Source organism: Rhea americana, unplaced genomic scaffold (genome assembly GCF_003343005.1).
Source record: "Rhea americana isolate MKP2758 unplaced genomic scaffold, rheAme1 scaffold_200, whole genome shotgun sequence".
Taxonomy (NCBI): domain Eukaryota; kingdom Metazoa; phylum Chordata; class Aves; order Rheiformes; family Rheidae; genus Rhea; species Rhea americana.
Genome location: NW_028186151.1, coordinates 974,286 through 997,270, shown reverse-complemented (window position 1 = coordinate 997,270; position 22,985 = coordinate 974,286). Strand labels below are relative to the sequence as shown.

The window sequence follows — 22,985 nt, the reverse complement described above, 5'->3', positions numbered from 1 at the left end:
AAAAACCCTTTTTACCTTCTAACAGCAGGAGCAGTAGTAATTAAAAGTGAGTAAGTATCTTTCTAAGAGCCCTATTAGGTTAATGAGACATGCCTTTGCTGCTTCTTTTTATTAGAAACATCTGATTATTTCTTGAGCATGCTGGCACTTTAGAGCACTGTTCATCTCTGAAGAATCCTTCATGCTCTGTCTTGGGTGAAATTATCTAGGCTTTTGGATCCCAGAGAGACTCTAATGCCAATAACGGGGGACAAAAATATCGTTTTATTTGTTAAACAAGCGTAAAGCAAAAGTTGTTGATAACTGTTTGCATAGTTGTCTTTGAAAATTGGACCCAAGTTTACTGATAGCATATATTTCTTCTACAAATAACTGGTTGCAGAAGTCAAGCTTAGACTGAGCTTTATATTAGCAGTTGCTGAGAAGGAAATGCTCTTGTTTTGCATAATAGCTGCTAATTTTTGATTAACTTGCAGGACAGGGTGAACTTCAAATTTAAATTATTTGGGCTCCTTTAAGAACTATTTCTTTCCCTATTAAAGCAACTGTCAAGTTGTGAAGTGTGCATATGCTCTGGGAGATCAGAGACATTTCGATCCCTTGGCCTATTGATTTCCAATTCTTCTGAGTGCTTCTCATTTGACAGGCAAATTAAAGGGGTAAAGATCGTCATAGAGTTCACTGCCCTCTAGGGCTGTATCTTGCAAGCCTTAATATTGTCCCTGGCTTAGCAGCTTGTGAAGTTTTAGAGGAGTTAGCTGAATTGGTTTCAATAATTACTGCACCAAATTAGAAATTCCGCAGTCACCAGGGAGCATGCTGTCCCCAATGGGTTGTGAATGTTTTATTCTTCATTATCATGTTGTCATCCAACCCCCTCCACTTAGGATTTGTTTGCATTTGTGATAAACTTCTATTTTCAGGAGCTGATAGCTTGGCTGTAAGATTTCTCTGGTGACTGAAAGTTGGTATAAAATGTTTCTGTCTGGAGAGTAATTAAGAAGAATAGAAAATAGGGATAAAACGTGTTCTCTTTTACTTAGATAATGCGTAGTACCAAGACAAAGGGATAAGTATAAGTAGATGCATGTTATGCTTCTATGTTTAAAAGGAAGTGTCTAGCTCATTTGTTTGGGCTAGGATTTAAAACGTGTTCCTCATTGGTCGTTGCCAAAGTTAGGTCTCTGCTCAGCGATCTGACTGTACTGCTTGTGAGGTTGCATTAGAAAACTGGATGAATGCATAAAAATTGTATATATTTTTTTCCAAGCTGATTTGCTTAGAGTGCAAAGTACCACATATGCCTAGTTGGTCTCTTAGTGCAAGTCGGTTTGTTTTGCTGACTTTGGTGGTATGGGAATGCTGGACCTGTGTTGGGTGGTGCCTGCTTTGAGACTTCAGTAAGTTCTTTCCCTTCCAGCAGTGGGTTCTTGACTTCGTGTGAGGCAGAGCTGCAGGAGCTGATGAAGCAGATCGACATTATGGTGGCTCACAAGAAATCTGAGTGGGAAGGACAGACGCAGGCCTTGGAGGCTTGCTTAGATGTTCGAGAGCAGGAACTTTCCTCTGCCAGGGCTGCTTTGGAAGAGAAATACAAGGAGGTACGGCCTCAAGTTCACTGTTTCCTGGTCAGTGTGGTCCCATGTGTTTTACCTGTTACAGTTCAGTATAAAGACCACTGTGGACTTTGCATAGAAGTGTGTTGTGTGTCAATTGTTGTTTCATCAGAACTGACTGGTTATCGTTGTTTAAATGCCAAGCCAAAACACCAGGTTAAACTTTGCAAATAGCTGTATTAAGGGCAACAAGAACCTGTCTCATAATTGGAGATGTGCACTAGAATTTACAAAAACAAAGGAGCCTGTTGGACCAAGGTACCTAATTTGTAATTCAGTCAAGTGATCAACTCCCTAAGGCTTGATTGAAGTTCTCAGTGTGAATTGTCAGAGTTCCTCGGAGATGCTGAATATGGATACGACAGTAGTCAACAGCCCAATTACCTGTAATCATAGGCAGAAAAAATGTACTGGTGTAAACTGGGAGGTCCTCAAAGGATTCTTTTATGTGCCCTGTGGTGTAGAAATTGTAGCCCTAAAAAAAATAAAAGGCTATTATATCTGGAGTAAGGCCACAGAATTTTTGCTCAGAAGGGCTGTGATTTTATTATGTAGGTTATCATTATTCTTATCAGTTGTGTGTTCTCTAGACACTTTTGAAGTATTTCTTACCATCAGAAACAAACATTTATGTCAAAAAAAAAAAAAAAGAAAAGAAACTGTAAAGTACAGTTAAAATCACTACTGGAGCATATTTATACTTTTGGTTTATTCATAGGATTTTTTTGTGATTATTTCTTTTTAGTCTGTTGTATTATGTATTTATTGGATTGCTATCCTTTGGACTTGTGGTTGGAGAGGTGGCTCTCCTGTGGATAGGAGAAGGATGGAAAGAAGATGAAAATGAGTCAAAGGAGTATTTGAATCAATATAAGCGAAGTCCTCTCCATGAGTTTCAAAGCCCTGCTTCATCTCTCTCATCTGTATGCGTTATTTAGAACTCTCTGCTTCACCTGAGAGCAGTAAGACAATGACAGGGCTTTCTTTTCTGTCAGTAGATTATTCATAGATATGCATTATGATTTCAAACTATCTGATGAAAGTGCCACATAAAAATAGACTTTTGACACGGGACCAAAATGAAAGCCAGAAGCTGAATGGCTCAAAGCGAGAGTCTAGAACAGGAACAATTCTGACCCCAAGCTAACAGAGATTTAGGTGTATGCTTAACCTGATTCATGACCCCAGTGCAACATGCACTTTTTTTTTTTTTTTTTTACAAAATGAGGCTTTTTTTAACACTTACCACTGTTGCTATAATGCACATGTGTGTCTATGGAATGAAAACTTATTCCAGTGCCTACTGACAGTGTGGTTTAAGTCTGCTTCTGCTGTTTTATTCCTTTGCCTTTTAATGCTTTATTTAGGTTGGCATGTTGCGTCAACAGTTAGAAGACACAGAAAAAGCCAAACAGGACATGGTTAGAGAATATGAACAGCAGCTGAAGAAATTTCAAGAAGAGGTGAGTTTCAGAAAAATAAGATGGCCTTTAGTTACCATTTGGTAAGTGATGTGACAAGTGAAGTACTTGGAGTCACTGCCATGGTTTTCAACATTTTCATTCTTTTAATCTTTATGCTCTTACAAAAGAGAGTGTTGAATGTAGACAAGGTAATGTTTTTTTGCTTCAGTAGCCTGTTTCTCTTGCATTGGAGGATGTTGGTGATGAACAGATGGCTGCTGGAGTGGAAAGATGTAGTAAATGTATTGTTGTAATTCTCATCTGCGCAAATTTACTGCAAAAATTTCCTGTATTCTCTCACCCTATTCACCATAGTGCTTATGCTGAAGTTGCCATGGGTACAGGAAGCAGCAGTTTGTTCCCTCAGCATTTCATGGAATTAAAAAAAGAGTGACAGTGTAACTGGCCTTGAGACAGACATCTGACTGATGTAGTGTCTCATCTGCTTTCTACCTCCGCTTACTCTTTCTTCTTCTTTTTTTTTTGGTGAGGATTTTGTTTTCTGAAGGCATGTTAGTCTTAATGCCCTCAACAGAAACTGAGTATACTCGACATACTTTTAAAAAATAATTTCAGAGCTTTTGTCTGGCAAAGAGTTTCATATTTACTGCAAGGTGGTACACGCACAAATGTCCTGCAGGTGGTATAATGGTGTTACATGCCTATGCCTTAACTCTTTGCCCATCTTCACTTGCTTGTCATAGCAGGGAGTTAAATAGCATGAACAGCTAGTAGAGCATTCGCCTGTTTCCTCTGGGGGGTTTGGCTTAGTTCCTGCTCACTGTAAGACATAAGTTAAACTAATTTTGTAATTTCAGCTTTGACAACAGAGGGCATCTGTCCTCGTTTAAAACACCTTACTACTCAGTATGATTAGCTGTCTTCATTCATTAGGTGTTCCTCCTGGTGTGATGGGTAAGCTGTAAAGCAAAGCTGAGATGCTTTGGCAGATCTGCCTAAATTTCTATAGCAGAATTATTATTCAATATTTGACTTATTTATTTTAATTAAAAAGCGTATGTTGAGACCAAAATTGCAATACATTGGTATTTTATCCACAAAGGACTAATGTAGAGGACGTTAATTTCCAATATTCCTCCGTCTCCTGTTGTATTCTTACTGCTGTTTGTGGGGAAGTTCATCCTGCTTCAGTTTACTGCTATTACCAGTAAATTGCATGTACAGTGCCCAACTTGCTGAGTTTGTTGAAAGGATAAATCAGTACTTGCAATTTTCCTGACTTGTTTAAAACACGTTTATATATTAATTGCAGGTCTGTACATATATCCATTCCCACTGAACATGGGTAAGCACTTTGCTAACTCAGGGATCTGGAGCACCTTTTAAGAACAGAAGTCAGCTTTTGTGATGATTGCATGGGACTGTGAATCATGAGGTCTTGATTCAGATGTTTTTTTTCTTTCACAGTCATCCTCTTCATCTGTGGGCTTAACTTTCTTCATCAGTAGCATGGGAATGATGATTTCTCAAATTCATGTGGCTGTTTGGAAACTAACTTGTTTAATGATGGAGTTGTGGCGAGCCCCTCAGATGGAAAGTTCTGTGCAAGTTGCTAGTGATTATTTGTTGCACAGAGGGTCATTAAATGTCAAGAGCTTCTTCCTCATTTGTGGCTGTTATGAATTCAGAATTTTAGCAGTAGGCGTAAAAGTGATATTTTGTATTGGCATTCTGCAGTCACTGTGAAATGCATAGTTTATCTAAGCAGAAAATGACAGATGAAATAGTGTTGATACTATATGTAATGGCAATGTTCAAATCTTCCCTCTCCTGCTAAGTGGAAGCCTTCTAGTTGCTCCGTGAGCTTCACAACTGCTCTTTAGTCTTAAAGAAACTATTTTTGTGTAGACTTTACCACCACACTTGCTGTGGTGTGTCCTTCTCTATTAGTAAATGCACCACATACGCTGCCTGCTACTTCCGTGGCCCAGAAGCCACCTGTAGAGAGAGCAGTACAGTGCTCAGCTACATCACCAGCTACACTTAAGCGTCCATCTTACCAATTTCTTACTCATGCCTTAATGCTGATAAGGCAGAGGTTTAAGTGTAACTGCTGATGTCATGGCTGAGTGACATCTTGCTCCTCCTTCATGCAGCCCGGCATATTTTGTGTTCGTATCAAACATAATAGGTTTATTCAAATAGAAGTCTTCGCTTGCAAAACATATGGCCTTGAACTGAGGGAATTGTTTGCATAGAGCCATTTTGTGTGCCTTCCTTGAAAATGCTATTTAATTCTTGCAGAGCTGGACTCAAACAGTGTAGTTGTATTCACTGACTTCCTTGCAGTTGGCTAGGCTGAGGAGAAGCTATGAGAAGCTGCAGAAGAAACAACTGAAAGAAGCTAGAGAACAAGGTGCCAAGAGAGAAGAGGAGGATCAATTTGAAATGAGCCGACTGACCAGGAAGCTGGAGGTGTGTATTTAGAAAGCAAATGCTGATCAGGGTTCATTGTATTGGCTGGGCTTCATTGAGCACTCTGAATGTTCAGCCAGGAAGTGGACAGTAAATCCTTGTTTAAAAACAAAAAATCTTTGTCTGCTCCAGGTTAGCTCTTCTCAACCGCTTGTATAATAAAGGCTGTTTTTTTTTGCATCGAGGCCTGTAAAATACACAGGAAAACTCATGCTGCTGTTGTTGATCTTAGACTAAATAAAAGGGAGAAGGTACTGGAAGAATAATTACGTGAACAAAATGAATTCCAGTGTGAAGAGGTTGTCATCTCACTGCTTTGATGGGGAGGAAACTACATATCCAACTTCTTTTCAACTCTGTCTTATCTTTTAATCTTCCTGCCATGCTGAGCTCAACTGCACCCAATTTTCTTCAGCTGTACCCTTTAGTTGGGGCTAACAAACACATCTGACTGATGTAGTGTCCAATTTCTGGATCAAAGATGGGCATTAAAATTCTGTATTTCATGCTTGCCATCTTAGTGATTTCAATAGCAGCCTGTTTTAGAAGCTGCAGCCAGGCTGAATTGTTAAACCTCTGACAGTAAATTCCTGAAGCTAGCCATGAATCTGTTAGCACTTAACATTTGTAAACAGCAGTAATTGACACTGAGGTTTTAACTCAGGAGGAAGGAAAAATACAGCAAGCACAGTATGTGAGGGGTTTTGTGCTGCTGAGCTGGTACATCAAATGACTGGCTAATGGTTTCCCCGCTGTGGGGAAAGATGCATGAGGATATAGCGGAGGGAGAAAGCAAACATGCGTATGAACTGGAAGGGGGCCATCTTGTCAGCCGAATGGACCTACTGCTCCAGGCCACCCCTGCTGTCTTTGCAGGAGTTTCGTCAAAAATCACTTGACTGGGAGAAGCAGCGCTTGCTTTACCAGCAGCAGGTGGCATCCCTGGAAGCGCAGAGGAAGGCTTTGGCTGAGCAGTCTGAGCTCATTCAGGTACAATTAATACGTGCTGAAAGTTTTTGTTTTGTTCGTGGCAGCAGGTGGGAGGGGAGGGAGGGGGGAAGGAGGGAGAGACAAATGAAATCTCCCGGGCTTGAATCCAGTTTAGGTTGCCATTGAAATGACTTCTAGTGTCCCGGCGGAATAAGCTTTACTCCTGTAAATGCCGTGTGGAAAAAAGATCTGGAGTCTGGCAACAGAGATTATGTGAATGTCCCCCAGCTCTCCCCTCCCACCCCACTGCCCCCTTTTAACTTGTCATATTAGAAAGCTTCATCCTACCGTCTTACTTACTTGAAGAGTCAGAGACCACAGCATGTGACACTTTAAAATAACTGTTACATCGTGTCTTCTGGTTCAAAGCTGCGTACCTGACGGTAGCTAAATATAGCTGCTAGGTCCAGCTCAGAGGATGGTGTTTGAAAATCGTTTCCCCCTACAACAGATGTCTCCACAAAGTACCAAAGTAACAGCAATCTTCAGTGCCCCCTCCCTCCCCTTTTTTTCCTCTTAAAGGCAAGAGTAATGGAGGTGCTGTTCCTGAAAAGCTAATGGTTCAGTGAGTTAGTGGTGCTGCGGCAGAGCTAGATGAATTGACCTAGAGCACAGCTGTGAAGCCGCACTGACACAATCAGAGCGGACGCCGATAAAGAAGCTCTTGCTGGGGGCTTTACCCTTAATGGGGCCCTGAGTTGTTCTTGAGTGGAAGCTCCTGCAAGGAGGAAGTTTGTGATGACAGGATTGAAGCTGGCTCTGACAGGGGCTTTGTGAGAGGCTGACACTGGTGAATCTACAAATGCAGAGAGAGTCTTTGAACAGAAGGTCTTGCTGCTCTGCTGTCTTTGTATCACTGATAGCTCAATTGTCTGGGAACAGCTGTGTCCTTGGAGTGTTGGCTGCTATACCGGATCACGAGGGGACTCTTCTTGCTGTGGAGCAGAAGAACAGGAATTCGTGGAGGTTTTTCCTAAGCGGTGTAGGCGAGTTAGGTGCATAGTTACCATGAACAGACTGTGTGAATCCTCAGCTTCTTTGAAAGCTAAGCACGAAAGCATGTTTCTATGCATTTTATGTGCTTTTTTAATTTTTATTCTTTTGGTGTGAGGTCAAGTTGAGAAGCGTGACCCTGCCGTGCCTGTCCCCCTTCTTTCAGCAGAGGTCCCCTCCTGTCTTTCAGTGCAGTTTATGGAAGCTTGGCACTCTCACCCAGTAACAAGCACCTCCATGTAACACTTGCAGACTTTAAAGTCAACAGGTGAAACCTGGTTTTCTGTGCTGCGCTACGTGCTCTGTGGCTGCAAATAAAGGATAGCTTAAATGTTTTCTTAATGCAGAAATAAATGTTCAGGTAGTGTGGCACTCTTATTGAGCCGAAAAAAGCTATATTTTAAATCCTTGCCCCTCTTGATTACATCTTCTGTCTTGACTATTCAGATAATAATCTGTAATCAAAATTACACCATGGTCTTCCAAACACATAGCTCCTATAGTTTCCTCTGTTAAGGGGCATTATATGCCAGGCAATAAATAAGTAAGTGCTGATTCTGAAGCTGACAGGAATTGCTACTCTTAGAAATCGATAGCAAAGGAGTACTCAAATATTTTGTTTTGGATTTAAAAAATTATAAGGTGCTACACAAAAAGGGTAGATATAAAGTAAATTTTCTAAGAAAACTATATGAGATCTAGCTTGTTAAATTTCATCAGTTAGCAATGTGGAAAGAAATGCTATGAAATAAGTATTGTGCCTGTAAATAATAGAGCATGTATTGTTTGCTAGTCACACGTTCCTTATAACTATTACTCTTTTTTGTCTTCCATTAAAAAGAGAAAACATTCAAAGCCAGCATTCTAACAAGCTGTTAGAACCAGACATTTACTGCATAAAGCAAAGCAGAATTGACTGTTGCACTCGGTTCAATTTCTAATTTGTTTGATGCCCTCCCTCCTTCCACCCCACCCCGTTGTGCACTAAGAACGGCTTTCTGTCCTGATGTGGGATTAATGGTTGGGTTATCTCTAGCTTGTATGTGGTACTTGCAAACCACCTTATGTGCTGTCATCTCTTTAGGTCTGGTCTCATGTTAATTGGCAATAAATAAATAAATAAATAAAAATAAAACAAGAGGCAGCTTTGTTCTTGGTTCATACTTGGGCAACGTGAGCGATTTGAGATCCTCTTTTCCCAGATCCTGTCTGAACCCTTTTTGGAGTTGGAGGGACCCCTCAAATTTATTTATTTTAATTCTGTCCTTTTTTGGAAGTTTTACTTCTCTTGTAGCTCTGGAACAGTGCTTCTCCTAGTTCCCTGAAAGGTAGTTTTGCTTATTTTGAGAGTGTGATTTGCTGCATAAAGAAATCAATGTAAAATCCATGCAGTTTTGATGCACTGTACTTTCTGTAGTTTAGCTTTAATACAAACCAATTGCTGTTAGCAGACTCAGCTTGCCAATCGGAAGCAGATGCTGGAGTCGGTGGAGCTGGCTAGCCGATCGGAAATCCAGCACTTAACCAGCAAGCTGGAGAGGGCCAATGATGCTATCTGTGCCAATGAGTTGGAGGTGGAGAGACTTAACATGAGAGTGGACGATCTAACCGAAAACAATCGGATGATTCTGGAAGATCAGCAAAGAGTTCAAGAAGAATTAAGGCAATCCAAGAAAATGTTAGAGGTCAGTGGAGGAATTGTTAGGGAACTGAACATAAAGCAGTGCCTGTGAGAAGCAAGGAAGGGTTGTCATCCCAGAGCGTTTGTAAAGTTTCAGGTTGGTCTCAAAGCTGGCTTTGTACCTATGTGGTGCTCTGCAGTGTTTCCAAAGGTTTCTTAAAAATGTGATCAACCTCTCATCTCATTCTGATGTACTAATTTGATCCATCTTGCAGCAGTCATTCCTTCTCCTTGCTGTGCAGGTATTACAGGATGAGAAGATGGAGCTTAGAGCCACCTTGCAGTCTCAAGAAGATTTCATTGATAGCTCCAAGCTGCATCAGGAACAGTTACAGAAGGAGCTGGCCAGGCTGACCGAAACTCTTCGCGCAAAAGAACTCCTCATCAGGTAGCATCTGTGCCTTGCTGGTACTTATCCTGTTGTATCCGTGTTTACGCTCCAGTTTATCTGAGGATAGTGGCATCGTTTGTAGTGGTTGATACGTAGAATAGTGAGAAACTGTAAAGCGTACAAGTGCTTTGCTTCCTTGCAGCACTCGTCAAATTGCATTGCTTTTGAAATCGACTGATTCTCAGTAAAGAGTGTGGATGGAGTCAGCTTTCTACTCTGCTAGGTTTCTGGAGGCAGTACAGACTTTTGGGTGGGTTCCCCCACCACCCCGCATGTTCGGTTAAGTGCTGGAGGCCTTTCAGGACTTGACTCATATATACTGATGTCAGTGAAAATTCTCATTGATTTAATGATGTCAGATTAGGGTGTCAGTAAGGTAATTACACAGGTGGCAAAATCGTCTCAGCCTTCCTGTTCTACACTGGCAACATGCAAATGCTGGAGAGTTCCAGTGACCATGTTAAAAGATGGGGGCATACCTTACCTAACAGCCACACCATTTCTTGCAAATAGGTACTGGGTGTCTGATAATGGCAGTGAAACCGTCTGATTCAGAGACGCCAACATCAAAATAGACTGTAGTCCTTAATCAACCCTAACTCAGATAGGGAGCTGTCATTGAGCTGACATGTTTGTGTATTCTGAATGTGCACAGGTGTCACCTAGTGTTAGTTTTCATGTATTTCCAGAGAATTATGAGAAAACAGTTATGTTCCCTGTATTAGTGAACTCGGGCTAGGTGTTTTTGAGTTGAGATTAAAGCCCACGTCTCTGCACAGGGCTTTGGAAGAACGCTTGCAGGAGAAACAACTGTCTTCTCCGGGGCTGGAGCATCTACTCCTGCAGTTGGATGTTGCCCAGAAGAAGGAACAGCACTTACAGTCAGAGATGACTCATCTTGAGAACAGGTAGCTGACTGTTTACTTCCCTAGGATGCACAGTGAAACTTGCATAATAATATAATACATAATACATTGTATTCATCAAATTAACCAGACCCACTGATTTTTGTAAGCTTATTTAAAATATCAAAGGGCTAAAGAAATCAAATGCTATTCATGTTAAAGTATAATAGTGAGACTGTTTTGCTAATTGATTGGCTGCTTTTCATTGTATACTGTGGGTGTTTTTATTGTAACTTGCTTAGGCTTAGCACCTTCATTCTTAGTAGATTAAGGAGTCTTTGTTAGATAGCTGGTAAGAACCAGATCTAGACTTTCCTCTTGCAATAAGACTTGCAAACATATTTTCTTCAGAGTTTGTGATTCAGCCTAGTATTTGCCAGCGAAATCGGTAATTTTATTATGGTAAAGAAACAAGAAACCACTGTATCTACTGTTTTTTTTTTTTTTTTTTTTTTTGAGAGAGAGATTATTTCGGTACACAGACCCAAAGGATTGGTAAGGAACTTCTAGGTTAGAGCCCAGTTTCTGTTATGACAGTCACTGGAAACTGCTTCGAAGATCAAAGTTTCTTCTGACCGTGTTCTCCTTCTGGAGAATTCTAATCTCTAGTTTTGTGTTTGGCATCCAGCCTGATGTCCTCAAATGCGAGGTGTGTACAACTGAGTGAAGAGCTGGCTGAGAATATCAAAGAGCTGCAGTCAATGGAAGAGCACCATAGTGACTCAAAGGCAGAGATTAAAAAGGTAATGTCTCTTTGCCCCTGGAGAGCGCAAAAGGCACTTGTGGAGCTGACGATTTGCACACGTCATGTGCCTCTGCGCTCTGTTAGCAACGCTCCAACTGGGATCAAAGGCCAGGAGTATTGTGAAGATAGTGCTATGTAGGATGAGGAGCAGACCTGACAAAGGAGGAGATGAGGATGATTTTGCAGGTTTCTGTACATTGGTGCGAAGCTTACTTCATGAGCCTCTTCCAGGCCTATCCCTACATCGCACAGTACTACTTTGCAGTGTGGAGCTACTTGAATTACTGCTGGAGGGACTGAATGAGCAAAGAAATTCAGGCCTGGAATCTTGACCTTAATCCTGGTGCAGGGTTCCAACAGCATGAAGATCAGAGAACAGGAGATGGGTTCTGCTGTAGTATGTCCTATCACACTCAAGGTACAGATTCAAACGTATCATGTGAGTTTGTTTCGGGCTGGACATCCACATGTGTATATCCAGGGTGTGAAAGAGATGGAGCAGGCTCATCTGCTATGAGAACCTCACCACCCTACTGCTGTGTGCACCTAAGGGAGACAAGCCCTTCAAAAAGCTTGATGTTAGTAAGCATCTAGATCAGGTGGTGTGAGAACTCTCACTGGAGTCTGATTAGGCTAGACATCTTGTATTAAAAGTGAAAATCTCATTTTGAAACTTTCTATCCCATATTCTTAACGTACAGAGAAGCAGATTCTGCCAGATGTGTGCTTACTTAAACAACCACACAATAAATAAATCTTCTACAGGCTAATGAGGAAGAAAGAGATTTGTTATGGTTATTTCTATTTTATGTGCTTAGAAAGGACTGAAGTGACATGGTGATAAATCACTATATATATATATACTTATATATATATGTATATATATAAGTAAAATATAGTATTTTACATGGCTAGACAGAGATTCCTTGGTTCAATTTTTCAGAATGCTTGTACTTCTCAGTAAATTCTTGGGTTTGGATGGTTAGTGTTTCTGGCTAATGGAATGGAATATTATATGCAAAGGAATTATATTTTCTGTATGTTGTTGTTCTGTTATGGCGCTGAATAAGCATATGGTGTGCCTGCCAGAATATTGTGTGCAAGTCTGTTCCTCCATCTCAAGAAGGATGTAAGATGATAAGGTATGGAAAAAGATGACCAAAAGGATAGAGTGGGTTTTATACAAGGAATAGCTGGAGAAGAGATGATTGAGATTAAATAAAGTAAAATCATGCATGTCATGAAGGTAAATAAGGAGTGATTATTCTCTCTTGTGATACAGAGACTAGCTGTCATCAAATGAAGTTGTGAAAACAAAGAGGTATATTTTTACCCTGTGCCTAGCTAGCCTGTCGAAATTTGCAATGGGTAGCTCTAGATGCTTTAAGTTAATATTGGTTCAAAAGGTAAGACATTCATGGAAGAGAAGTGTAATTAGGGCTATTTAAAGCCTGTTTGGCTCAGGAAGGCAGAGGGGCAAATTGCAAGGGTATGTAATGGAAGTACTACTGTGCTTGCCCAGTGTTGACATCTTGCCTTGGTTATTTGTTGTTAGCAGCTGGGACAGAATGGTTAACTAAAGGGACCCTGATTTGATCCGTTATGTGTCTTCAAGTTCTCCACAGTGTGTAACTTGCATCTTGTCTCCATTGGCAATTTATACTATGCAAAAGGAATGGGATGAGGTGGTTATCAATCAGGAGGGACAGACATGCACAGAAGGATTGTTACATAGAGCTTTTTGTTTTGCAGTGCTGAGATTTCACGTGACTACACCCAGCGCATTTGCTTACTTGCTGAAATGTCTTTTAAAATCTCTTGGGTGTTGTGTGCGTATCTTCCTCCAGCTGAAAGAGCAGCTCTCTCAAGCTGAACAAACTCGCAATAGTGAGCTGGAAGGGATGAAAAAGGAAATCTCCAAATTAACGCAGGAGCTACACCAGCGGGACATTACAATTGCTTCAAAAAGTGGATCTGCATCAGACCTAGAACACCGGCTGAGAGCAGAGATTGAAAGAGCGGAGAGGAAAGCAGTGGAGCACAGGGTAAAAAACACAGAAGACTCTTACGCTGCCTCTTTAAGAGGTCTGAGGGCTTGCAATACATCATGTTTTTTAGCTATGTTAATAGCTCCCTTCTGTCTTCAGTCTTGGAACAAAGACTTTAGAGACCTCCCCCAGTGCAATCTTCCTATTTATGGTGTTCGTTACATGGTGTTCTCACCTCTTCTTCTTTTCAAACATATAACTGTTTGGCAGTCTTGCAGATTTCTTTGACACAGTTTGTATTAACTAGGCCATAATGATGGCACCTTTGAAAAGTGAAGCAAATTACTCTGCACATTTACTCATATGGTCTTTCCTATAGTCTTGCAGGAGTAACAGCCTGAAAATTCCTTTGTAAATTGTAGCTATGCTTGAATTGAGGGTGGAAAATGGTTGTGGGAGGTGGGTGGGGCATGCGTTCTGTGTTTGTGGGTGTTTGGGGTTTTTTATTTTTTTAGTTTGTTTGAGCTTTTGTTTGGCTCTGTCTCTTCAGGTAATTCTGATTCAGCTGGAAACCCTGAGGCTGGAAAACCGTCACCTCTCAGAGATGCTGGAGAAAACGGAGTTCGGTATGGTGGAGGTATGCATGAGGGAACAGAGATGGGGAAGGGGTCCCCTACCTGGGAGCAGTAATGTCCTTTGTCCAGACCTCTCAATGCATGGTAGAGTTCAATGAACATAAATGCCAGGTAAAAGAGCTGGTTTGTAAGGAAATAAGACTGAGAAATACTGAGCATCTTGCTTAGTCACAAAGTATTCAGGAGAAATGCAGAAGCAGAACTGTAATCTCACTGTTCCTTCTCCATGGGGTCTAACCCATGATTTTCAGCACATTGTGGTACTCCTCCATTTTATGCCAGTTTGCCTTAAGAATCTAATTCTAGATCCCTGATGTCCCTTTGACCTAATCCAGAGCTGTAACTGCTCTGGCCCTTGAAGTTCCTGAGGTGAAAGCACGTTCCTCACCTGGTGAAGGGGGCGTTTAGCAGAGCTGTCCCCTGTGCACTGGCAGCAGGCTGTGGGCTGGAAGCCTCAGGGCAATGTGATGGGAAGGAGCTCTCTGGGGTTGGCTCGTCACAGTGCTCTTGAGGCCAGGTTTTAGAACATCTCACCTGGAGATGAGCAGGGAGAGCTGCATGGAAAGTGGTGGTCCGTACGGGAACAGTATGTTGGAGGTGATTTGTTTTAGTGCCTGCAGGAAGTAAGAAATGACCAGTTTGCAATGGTCAGATTGCAGATGACCAGCCTGGATTCCTCACAGTGAGTCAAGGGCTGGATTCAGGCAGCTGGAAACCGAATGGGAATGTATTGTTGGAGCTATTATCCTGCCAGAATTGTGGGAAGGGGAGCACTCAGCTCTTCAATGTTAGTTTGGAGCGGTTGTGAAATGCGTTGAGTTCTCGGAAAGCTGCTACGTGGAAGTTTGTGGCCAGTGAGCTGGAGAAAAAGTAAAACTTTCTGGAGGGCTCATTTGAGATTGAAGTGACCTAAAGACCATTACTTTCTGCTTGAAGTGCCAGGTGGTCTTCTAACTGCCTAACTTGCCAAAAGCTTGAAAGTGAAGTGCAAACCAAGAAAACTATTTAAAAACAAAACCAAACAAAACTCTTCTTCCCCCCACCACTACATGGCCCCTGTGAGCCTACCTTGGGTAGGATGTGAGAAAAGGACAACTCCTACGACAGATTCTGGCTGGACTCTTCAGAGGCACATTTGAAAAGTCTTTAAATATGACTGTGATTAGAATGAATTAAGCATCTGATTATAACAGAATGTGCCAAAAAAAAAAAAAAAAAAGGGAAATTGCAGGAGTAGAAACAGTGGGAATAGTGTCCACCTGGCCTGTTAAGGAGAAGAGGAGATGGGGAGAAGAGAAGCAAGTTGTTCTGAGTTTCCAAGAAGGAGAGAGGAAAAAAAATCACATTTCTACCAGTGAAAGTTGTTTGAAGCAGACTTGTTAAGTTACATAATGTTTAAAATAACTGATCAAATTCTGGAAAGGGTTGGAAATGGCAATTTAAAGTTACAGATTTATTTTTTGCATGGGCATCGTATGGGTGAGATTGTGCGTTGTCTTCTGAGAGCTTCCTAGTCTCTGAAGCTAGGCAACAGCAGGAACGGATTTGCTGCAGCAGAGAAGCACAATTGTTTGCCTGTGGTCACGCTGCCCCTTGTAAAGGATACGTAGTATAGGACAACAGACTGTAAATAAGCATGCTTTGATACAGCTCTAAAAGTGGTAACCAACCATTTGTCTCCCTGTATAGTCTGCCATCTCTGTTTCCTCTGCCTTTGTGGTATTAACAAAACACTAATGTTCCTCTCGGGTCTGCCAGCAGAGTTACTTATGTAAGTGCTTCTGAAACTATTCTCTTCATCAGCCCTGTTAGTTTCATAATTTAAATAGTACTGGACTTTTACATGCTATAACCTATCAGTTCGGGAAGGGGAGACATAGAAACAGTAATTGGGCAATGGCGTATATTGTTCATGTGGGTAATTCTAGGGCAAGTTTGTCTCAAAAAAAACAATATTGAGGAACAGCTCTTTGAATGTAGAGGAGCCTCCTGTGTCAGTATTTTTTGCTAAGGCAGAATATTTCTAAAGGGTTATGGGTCATCCCAGTTGGGAAAATGAGTGCACAGTCTTTGGTAGTTATTATGCCAGGCCTTTTGTAATTGGCATGAGGGGACCGGGAATTGTCCTTGCAAGCAGCTTTGTTGCTAGGTCAGATGAAATTTAGTTTCTCACTAGGAGTGGTTACTTCTCATCAACAGCTAAGCCACTGGAGCATGTGTTTCTGTGCATCCATGGGAGGTATCTGGTGGAACCTCTGAAAATGCATCTGGAGAGTTGTTCAGACTTGGACACTTTGAGTGTCACCCAAGTATTCCCAGTTTTGGCTGTGAGGCTTCCCCCTAGTGATATGAGAAAATCCTGGAATATAAGACTGGAAGAGAGCTTGAGGTCATCTCGTGCAGCTCATTATCCCAGGGCCAGAAACAGATACATCTGAGTTATTCTTGGTCTATGTTTTTCTGACTGTTTTCAAAAACATCTAATGATGAGGGTGACTTGCTGGGCAAATTAGCACAGTCTCTATGGATTTGGCCCCAAAAGCCATATAATTGATTTGCTATTATAAAAGTCTTGAAAATTTTGCCAGTGGATACGAGCTATGCTTTAAGGAGTTGCTTGCCAACCTCTGCTCTGGATTTCCCTATGGTGTCTTGCAAAACAGAAGTTTTGACTTTAGCTTTTTGCCCTCTCTTAGGGAAAAGATGTCACCCTAAGAGCTCTCAGAGAAGGCTATGCTGTTGAACTAAATAAATTAAAATCTGAAAACCAGCAATTGCAGAAGGATCTAGCAGAGGCTAGAGCAAAACTGCAGCACTCTACTCCGGTCTGCCAGGATGAACCTGAGGTCATTGCTCAGCAGATACAAAGTGAAGAGCCTGAGACTAGGGCTGTACAATCCCGGTGAGTGTTGTGTGCCCCAAAAATGGTGCTTCCCTTTTAGGAAAGCGAATAGAAGGCAGGTGGATGTGTGGGTTTCTAATGCCATGTGCTTTGTGTACAGCTTTTATCCCCGGCACACAGTGGGTATGGGAGAACACAGAGGGCTGTTTTGGATCTCCTTTTGTGGCTTATGTAGTGCACTAGCATTTAGTCTCAGTTGTTTTGCATTCTGCGAAGCCGGCTAGCCTTTGACCGCTGCTATCCTAGACAGAGAAGCAGTATCCACTGGTTTTGGTGAAGGAATTGGATTTGACCCAGGTGGCCATTCTTCTTTCCGTTGCAGTAACAGGATGTGCAACGAATTGTAATTTTTTATATCCACAATAGTAGGATAGTGGATGAACGTTCCCTGGGGACTGTATATTCATCTGGGAGTTTGGATTGCCAGGGCCATCAGTAAACTGTATGTTAATTGTTCTCTCTGTGCGAGTTCTTGCTGCAGTTCAGTTGCTACATGTCAAACAGTTGTGCTTTCAAACCTACCTTCCAGGACAACTCGGGAAGCACAGTACAAATGTGAGGAACAAGCAGAAAAAATGCATCACAAGCCGGACAGAACTATCCAGCGTCATCAAGGGGAGCCCCAGAGGTGGAAAGTGCAGCCTCTGCCTACTGAAGTGGGTGGTGTGACCACCGAGACTCGTGAACCACTTGCCCAGATCAGCCAGAAGAACTGTGTGGAATCTCTTGCTTCTGCTGCCCTGCTAGGAGAAGATTCTTTGCTTCTTGTGCTGGATGGAAACACAAGCTTCACTGATGAAGCATCTAGGCAGTCTGTCTCAAATCTTCAGAGAGAATCTATGCCTTTGGTAAGCAGTTGTACAGAAGTTGATGGTTGCTCCTCAGTGGCTGCTGATACAGCTGAATTCTCATCTGGCAAAAAGAACCAGGTTTTTGAATCTACAGTCTGGCCCTATGGCATGTGTTTTTACAGATCAGACCTAAATCAGGGAGAAAACCCTTCTTGGGTGGATTATTCTTGAAAAACTCTCTGAGGGTAAAGTGTTCCTGTTTGGTGTAACTGCTAAACTAATTCCAGAGGTTCAATATGAGATGGTTCAAGCTGTCATAGTTCTCTCCAGACTGGAGCTGTGCATCCATGTCTACCGTGAGCTGTTTCTGTCGCTTCAAAATGCCACTTGGGCTTTTGGGTTGGGTCTGTAGCAGAGGCTCAGAAACCAAAACAGGGTGTAGAGTGGTGAGTATTTTAACATACAGTTTCTGGGGGAATCTTGAGCCTGGTGCTGCCTGTCTACGTTCCCTGTTTAATGCATGGGGTGAGTTTGTCTCCTCTGAATGGAACTGTGGTGATCAGCACACTGAACCTAGAGAGCCACTTGTGCTAGCTGATGGGGAAAGCCTGAAATCAGCGGTTCATTCAGTGGAAGTGGAGGTTATTGACTGAAAAATTACAATCCGGAGTTTTTCTGGAAGGTAGTTGAAACCCTTTTTTTTCCAATCAGTGATCATACTTTTTTAGTAGGGAGTAGTCTTGGTGCCTTCTTGGTCCTCTTACTTAGCAGTTGAAGCACTTGTCCAAGATGCAGGGAACTTGGACTCACTTCTTGCTTGAGAGGTTTAAACCCATATTACCTAGTACCCATTGGAGTTCCCAGGCTGTACACTGACTTGAGCAGGGAAGGGTGAGGGGGAATATAAGAGGGAAGCTGAAACTAAATGTACACTAGAATGTGTTATGTACCAAGTCAGACTGCTGGGCTGCGGTGGCTCAGGGACAGGAGAATCCAGGGTACTAGTCCCTAGTCTACACAGCCAGATACTAGCAGTCTTCAAAATTTTTTTCCTCTGGTTGTGTTGTAAGCAGTGACAGGAGCTATTTTTCATTTTGTGGGGAGCCCAGACTAGCCTCCCAGGCTGATATGCAGATAAATAGAGGCTTGGCAGGTTTGTAGCTCTTGATGAGGCTTACTGCCAAAAGTAGGTGTTGATCCTTTCAAGGCTAAAGGCACTTGTGGACGTGTCCAGAAAATGGATTTTAGGAGCGTGGACGTGTTCTAAATGGAAGCTCTTCAGATGGCGAGGCTGGAAGCCAAGTGCTAACAGTTCTGCTTCAGGGCCCAAGAAGCTCTAGGACTTGATATTTAGTATAAGAGAATGCATTGCTTTGTCTTCTGTGTGGTCTGAGTGGCAGAAAAAAGGTTTCTGAGGAAATGCAGGCTAATATTTCTCCTAACGCTGACAGGGACTCCCTGCTCATAGTCAGGCTCCTGTGCCTTTAAATCAGTAGCCTTAGCATTAAGAGAGGACAGACCTCATCAGTGGGCGATAAAGGGTTGAGGGAGAATTGCTTGTTTTCTGCAACCTTTTTTCCACTTCCCTGTATTCCTGTGGGTTGGTAGAAATCCAGAAAACCACGAAACTCCAGAACCTGGAAACGACCAGTTCCGTTTTCTTGCCCAGAGGCTGACACCAGTTTTCTGTAATGCAAAGCGGCTCCTTAGTAACGGTGTAATTCACCTGCCAGCTCCTGTGCAGGAAGCTTCTCTTCATCTACTCTTAAATTAAGTTTAATTACAATATTGTTCTTATAAGTTCAGAAGCTGTGGGTGTTCAGAACCACGTGAGTAGTGGGAGTAGCTTTTGTCTGCAAGGGAAAGATTCTAGAGTAATTTATCGACTAACTGAATTGAAGTGGCATTCAGTGGGCTGTAATGGGAGTTCAGTTTGTACTTCACACATGCGAGTGTAGCATAAACCTGTTATTTCAGAAAGAGGAAGGGTATAGAAGAAAGCAGAGACATCCTCGGTGCTAGTCCAGTTTGGTAGCGCTTTCACTTTTTCCACTGGAATGGAAGACTTGCGTAGGGGGTAGTGGCTTTACCCACTGTAGCTTTGGCAAAGACGAGGAGGTTTCCTTTGTTTGTAGGAGACTACTGAGAGGGACGATTATCTGTGATACAAGCGTGAGACTGTTTGCCTAGTCTGACCAAGTAGGATAGAAATGACACGGCAGCCCTTTGGAAGCATGTTTACTTGCCTGTTTTGCTGATCACTGGTGTACTTGATTGTGAAACTTGGAACAAAAGAATACTAGATATCTACTTCTATATATAAATTTTATAAATTTCTATAATGTTGGAGACAACCGCGGAATCTTACTGTCTTTTTGTTGTTGACAGCCATTCTGCAAAGTAGCTGGCTGGCATAGTCCTGAGAGGGACTCCCAAGCACAACTTCTAAAGGTGGTTTTACTTGATATCTTCCAATATATGTGCTTTTGAAACTCTTGTCTGGTGCTGGCAGGATTTTTCTTCGAGAAGTATTAATCATGTCATTATTCTTGCCCTTTGAAAATGTTAGTGATTTTAACTAACCTTTATGGTTGTAGATCATGAAGGTGAAAGTAGTATCATGCTGCTGATGCTTGCATTGCTTCTCAGGTGTGTTGAAAGAAAATGCCCGCAGTCTCTCTAGATTCAGCTTCATCTATTGTTTTGTCCCTGATGCTTTAATGGCAGAATGTATTTTGAAGCTTCTTGATGGAGTTTTCTCTGCTCATCAGCCCTGTTAATATCTCCATTTCTCTTTAGTGCCCACTGCCTACAGCTTCAGTTGGATCGATAGCTGCAAGATACCTGGAAGAGGAAGAACTAAGATCCCAGCACATCCTGAAACGCCTGGATTCTCACATTGAGGAACTGAAGAAAGAGAGTGAAAAGACAGTGAAGCAGTTTGGACATCAGGAGTAATTTTTTGTTTGTTTGTTTTGGGTTTTTTTTCCCCCCAGAGTCATTGAATTTGAAAGTTAGTTTACTTGAATGATTTTAAAGTGTGAAGGGGGAGGTACCCATGAACTAACTGCCCTCGGAGCTTGGGTGAGAGACCTTAGCTCCCACTTTGAGCTGAACCAGCAGGCTGGGTATCAAGGAAAGGAAACTCTTTTCTAACCTGTTTGATCTGATGGAGATTATTACACTAGTGGAACTGTACTTCTACCTTAAATGCTTTAGTTGACTTGTGGGTCAGAAAGCTGCATCAGAGAAGTGTGTTTGTGCACTGACTCACAAAGATTGTGGTATTTTTAGAAGCAAACTATTTGCTAATTTTAATGTAAAGTATTTATACTATATTTTATACATGTAAAAGCATTGAAATAAAAAAAAAGGGGGGGGGAAAGACTCCTTTGCTTTTTCCTACAAAGATAAAGAGTAAAACTCTTGTGGCCTGTGTTGCCTTCTCATCAGGAACTTTGGCACTTTTTCTATCCTTTCCCTTCAAGAGTAGTTACATTCTCGAGAAGACAAAGTGTATGATTCCTCTTCCTTTAGGCCAGCTGTATTTTCCCCAGTTCCCCCCCTCCATAGTAGAATTTCTTAATATCTCCTGGTTCATCTTGCAGCTTCTCCCATTTACTGTTTGTACAGTCTCTAGGTGCTTCATCTTGCTTACCCGTTGCGTGAAGTACAGCAAAGTACCTGAGGAATGGATGGCTGAATTCTGACTGTGGTCACAGCTATTATAAAAGAGGAGTAGTTGGAACTGAAAATGAAATTGAATGGGCAGGGAACTGCACCCAAGGGAGATTCAGCTGTATGCCAGCTGTACTTAAAGCTACTGCGTAAGTTGGTATTGGCCTGATTTGAATCTAGTCAGTGTCTCAGACATTATTTCATGGAGTTGAACAGCTGTCTTAACATACTTTTTTGGGATCTGAACCCATTTCCAAGGGATTTGCCTTTCTCCAAGTGGGATTCTGCAGCTCTTCCTGTGGCTGTGCCTTGCAGCCTCTATACAGGCAAATTCAGGCATGGAGACATTCCTTGTCTGTGTCTGAGTTGAAATTTCCTGTCCTTTTCCTCGCCTTCACCTTGCCCTAGAGCAGTTTAATGCTGATAAGAAGCAGGAATTCAAAAGCAAGATAGACACGCAAGAAGCAACCATTAGATTGGGCTGACCTGCTTTGTTCGGCAAAGGTGGTGGTGATGTGATGCCTGTTGGTAAACTGCAGCCTCAGTATCATGCCACAAAAAGAGGACTGTACTTTGTCATGTAGTTCTGCATTTTGGAGTTGTAAAATGTGGGGGACTCCTGAATCCTGGCCTCTATATCAACACATCCTTTCATTTTGGATTTCTTCTGGAGCTCTCTGAATGAGGATAAGAACTTCAAATGCATTCTAGATTCTCAATATGCACTTCTTGTGATGAGGCATTCAGCTGCCCACAGCTGGGGATTAACTATGGTCATAGATTTTGCAAATAGTCAGCGTTGGCCTCAGCTTCTATTCAGAGCTGCCCTCCACTAAGTGTTTTTGGAACATCCACCTTAAATATCCAGTGCTCGATTAAAGACTTGTTGGTCATGAGGTGTTCTGACAAAAACTGAACAGCAATATAGAACAAACTATCGTTTTTCTTTCCCGTGTGAATCTGCAGATCTACTGAGTGTGCAGTAATCCAGAGCTCTTACGGATTCCTCATGTTCTTCAGCTGTGACAGCAATACCATTTTTTTAATGATACCTTTTGGATGTGCCATGTGAACTGTTTTATATTTCTTGAAGACTTGTTAAGTTACTGAGAGTTACATCATGCATTGCTTTCAGAAATTTAGACACCACTTTGGCTCATCAGTAAGGTTTGCTTCCCTAATCGCTGCTTTTAGGGATATTTGACAATATTGTCAGAAGTGAGGAGTGAAACTGAAGATGATCTGTTTGTTCAATTAGCAGCTGTAATCCTACAGTATTTATTAATCTCTAATGCATGTAGTAAACAGCTCCATTGAGGGAGTAAACTGTAGGTATTTGATCTAAAGTGATGTAAAGAGTAAAATTTGCAGCAGGGGAGCTGTCTGTCCAAATTGCAGTTACGGTCTCTTCCCCTTCCCCCCATGGAAATGTACCATCTCTTTTGCTCTGCTGCAGCCCCTTCCATTTTCTTAAAGATTGGGAAAAATATTTAGATGAAGGTCCAGAAAAATACATACATTTTAAATAGTGCACTTCGTAGAAGTTTTTCTTTCTGAAAATATGCGTACTTTCTTGTGGGCTGACTTCTTTAAGTGTCTTTATGTTTGGGTTTTTTTTAGAACTAGAAACCCCTCTAGTATTCTAGATGAAGATCTCTGTGCTTCCTGGTGTCATTTTCTTTGTATTTCCTTAAGTGAAAAATAATTCAGAGAGGGAGGAATTCCTGTTGCTTCCTGGGGAAGAGCAAACCGTTGTGTCCTGAAGAACTAC

At 41.9% G+C, this 22,985-nt stretch overlaps 1 protein-coding gene across 8 annotated transcripts in view; it reads left to right on the top strand.

Moving 5' to 3' along the window:
- Nucleotides 1-22,744, top strand: part of CEP63 (centrosomal protein 63) — a 46,042-nt gene extending 23,298 nt beyond the window's left edge. For 2 of the 8 annotated variants that reach the window (XM_085303894.1, XM_085303892.1), the window contains exons 4-16: nt 1,421-1,601; nt 2,984-3,079; nt 5,390-5,515; nt 6,392-6,505; nt 8,947-9,183; nt 9,422-9,567; nt 10,350-10,478; nt 11,104-11,218; nt 13,068-13,265; nt 13,759-13,845; nt 16,540-16,745; nt 17,275-17,593; nt 20,336-22,744. In XM_085303894.1, coding sequence (XP_085160020.1) covers nt 1,421-1,601; nt 2,984-3,079; nt 5,390-5,515; nt 6,392-6,505; nt 8,947-9,183; nt 9,422-9,567; nt 10,350-10,478; nt 11,104-11,218; nt 13,068-13,265; nt 13,759-13,845; nt 16,540-16,745; nt 17,275-17,593; nt 20,336-20,494 — 2,113 coding nt within the window. In that variant the 3' untranslated portion in view covers nt 20,495-22,744. Of the gene's footprint in view, nt 1-1,420; nt 1,602-2,983; nt 3,080-5,344; nt 5,516-6,391; nt 6,506-8,946; nt 9,184-9,421; nt 9,568-10,349; nt 10,479-11,103; nt 11,219-13,067; nt 13,266-13,758; nt 13,846-16,539; nt 16,746-17,274; nt 17,594-20,335 lie in introns of those variants that run through there. The other 6 variants (XM_085303897.1, XM_085303896.1, XM_085303895.1 and 3 more) reach the window with 6 other exon arrangements.
- The last annotated feature ends 241 nt before the right edge of the window (nt 22,745-22,985 follow it).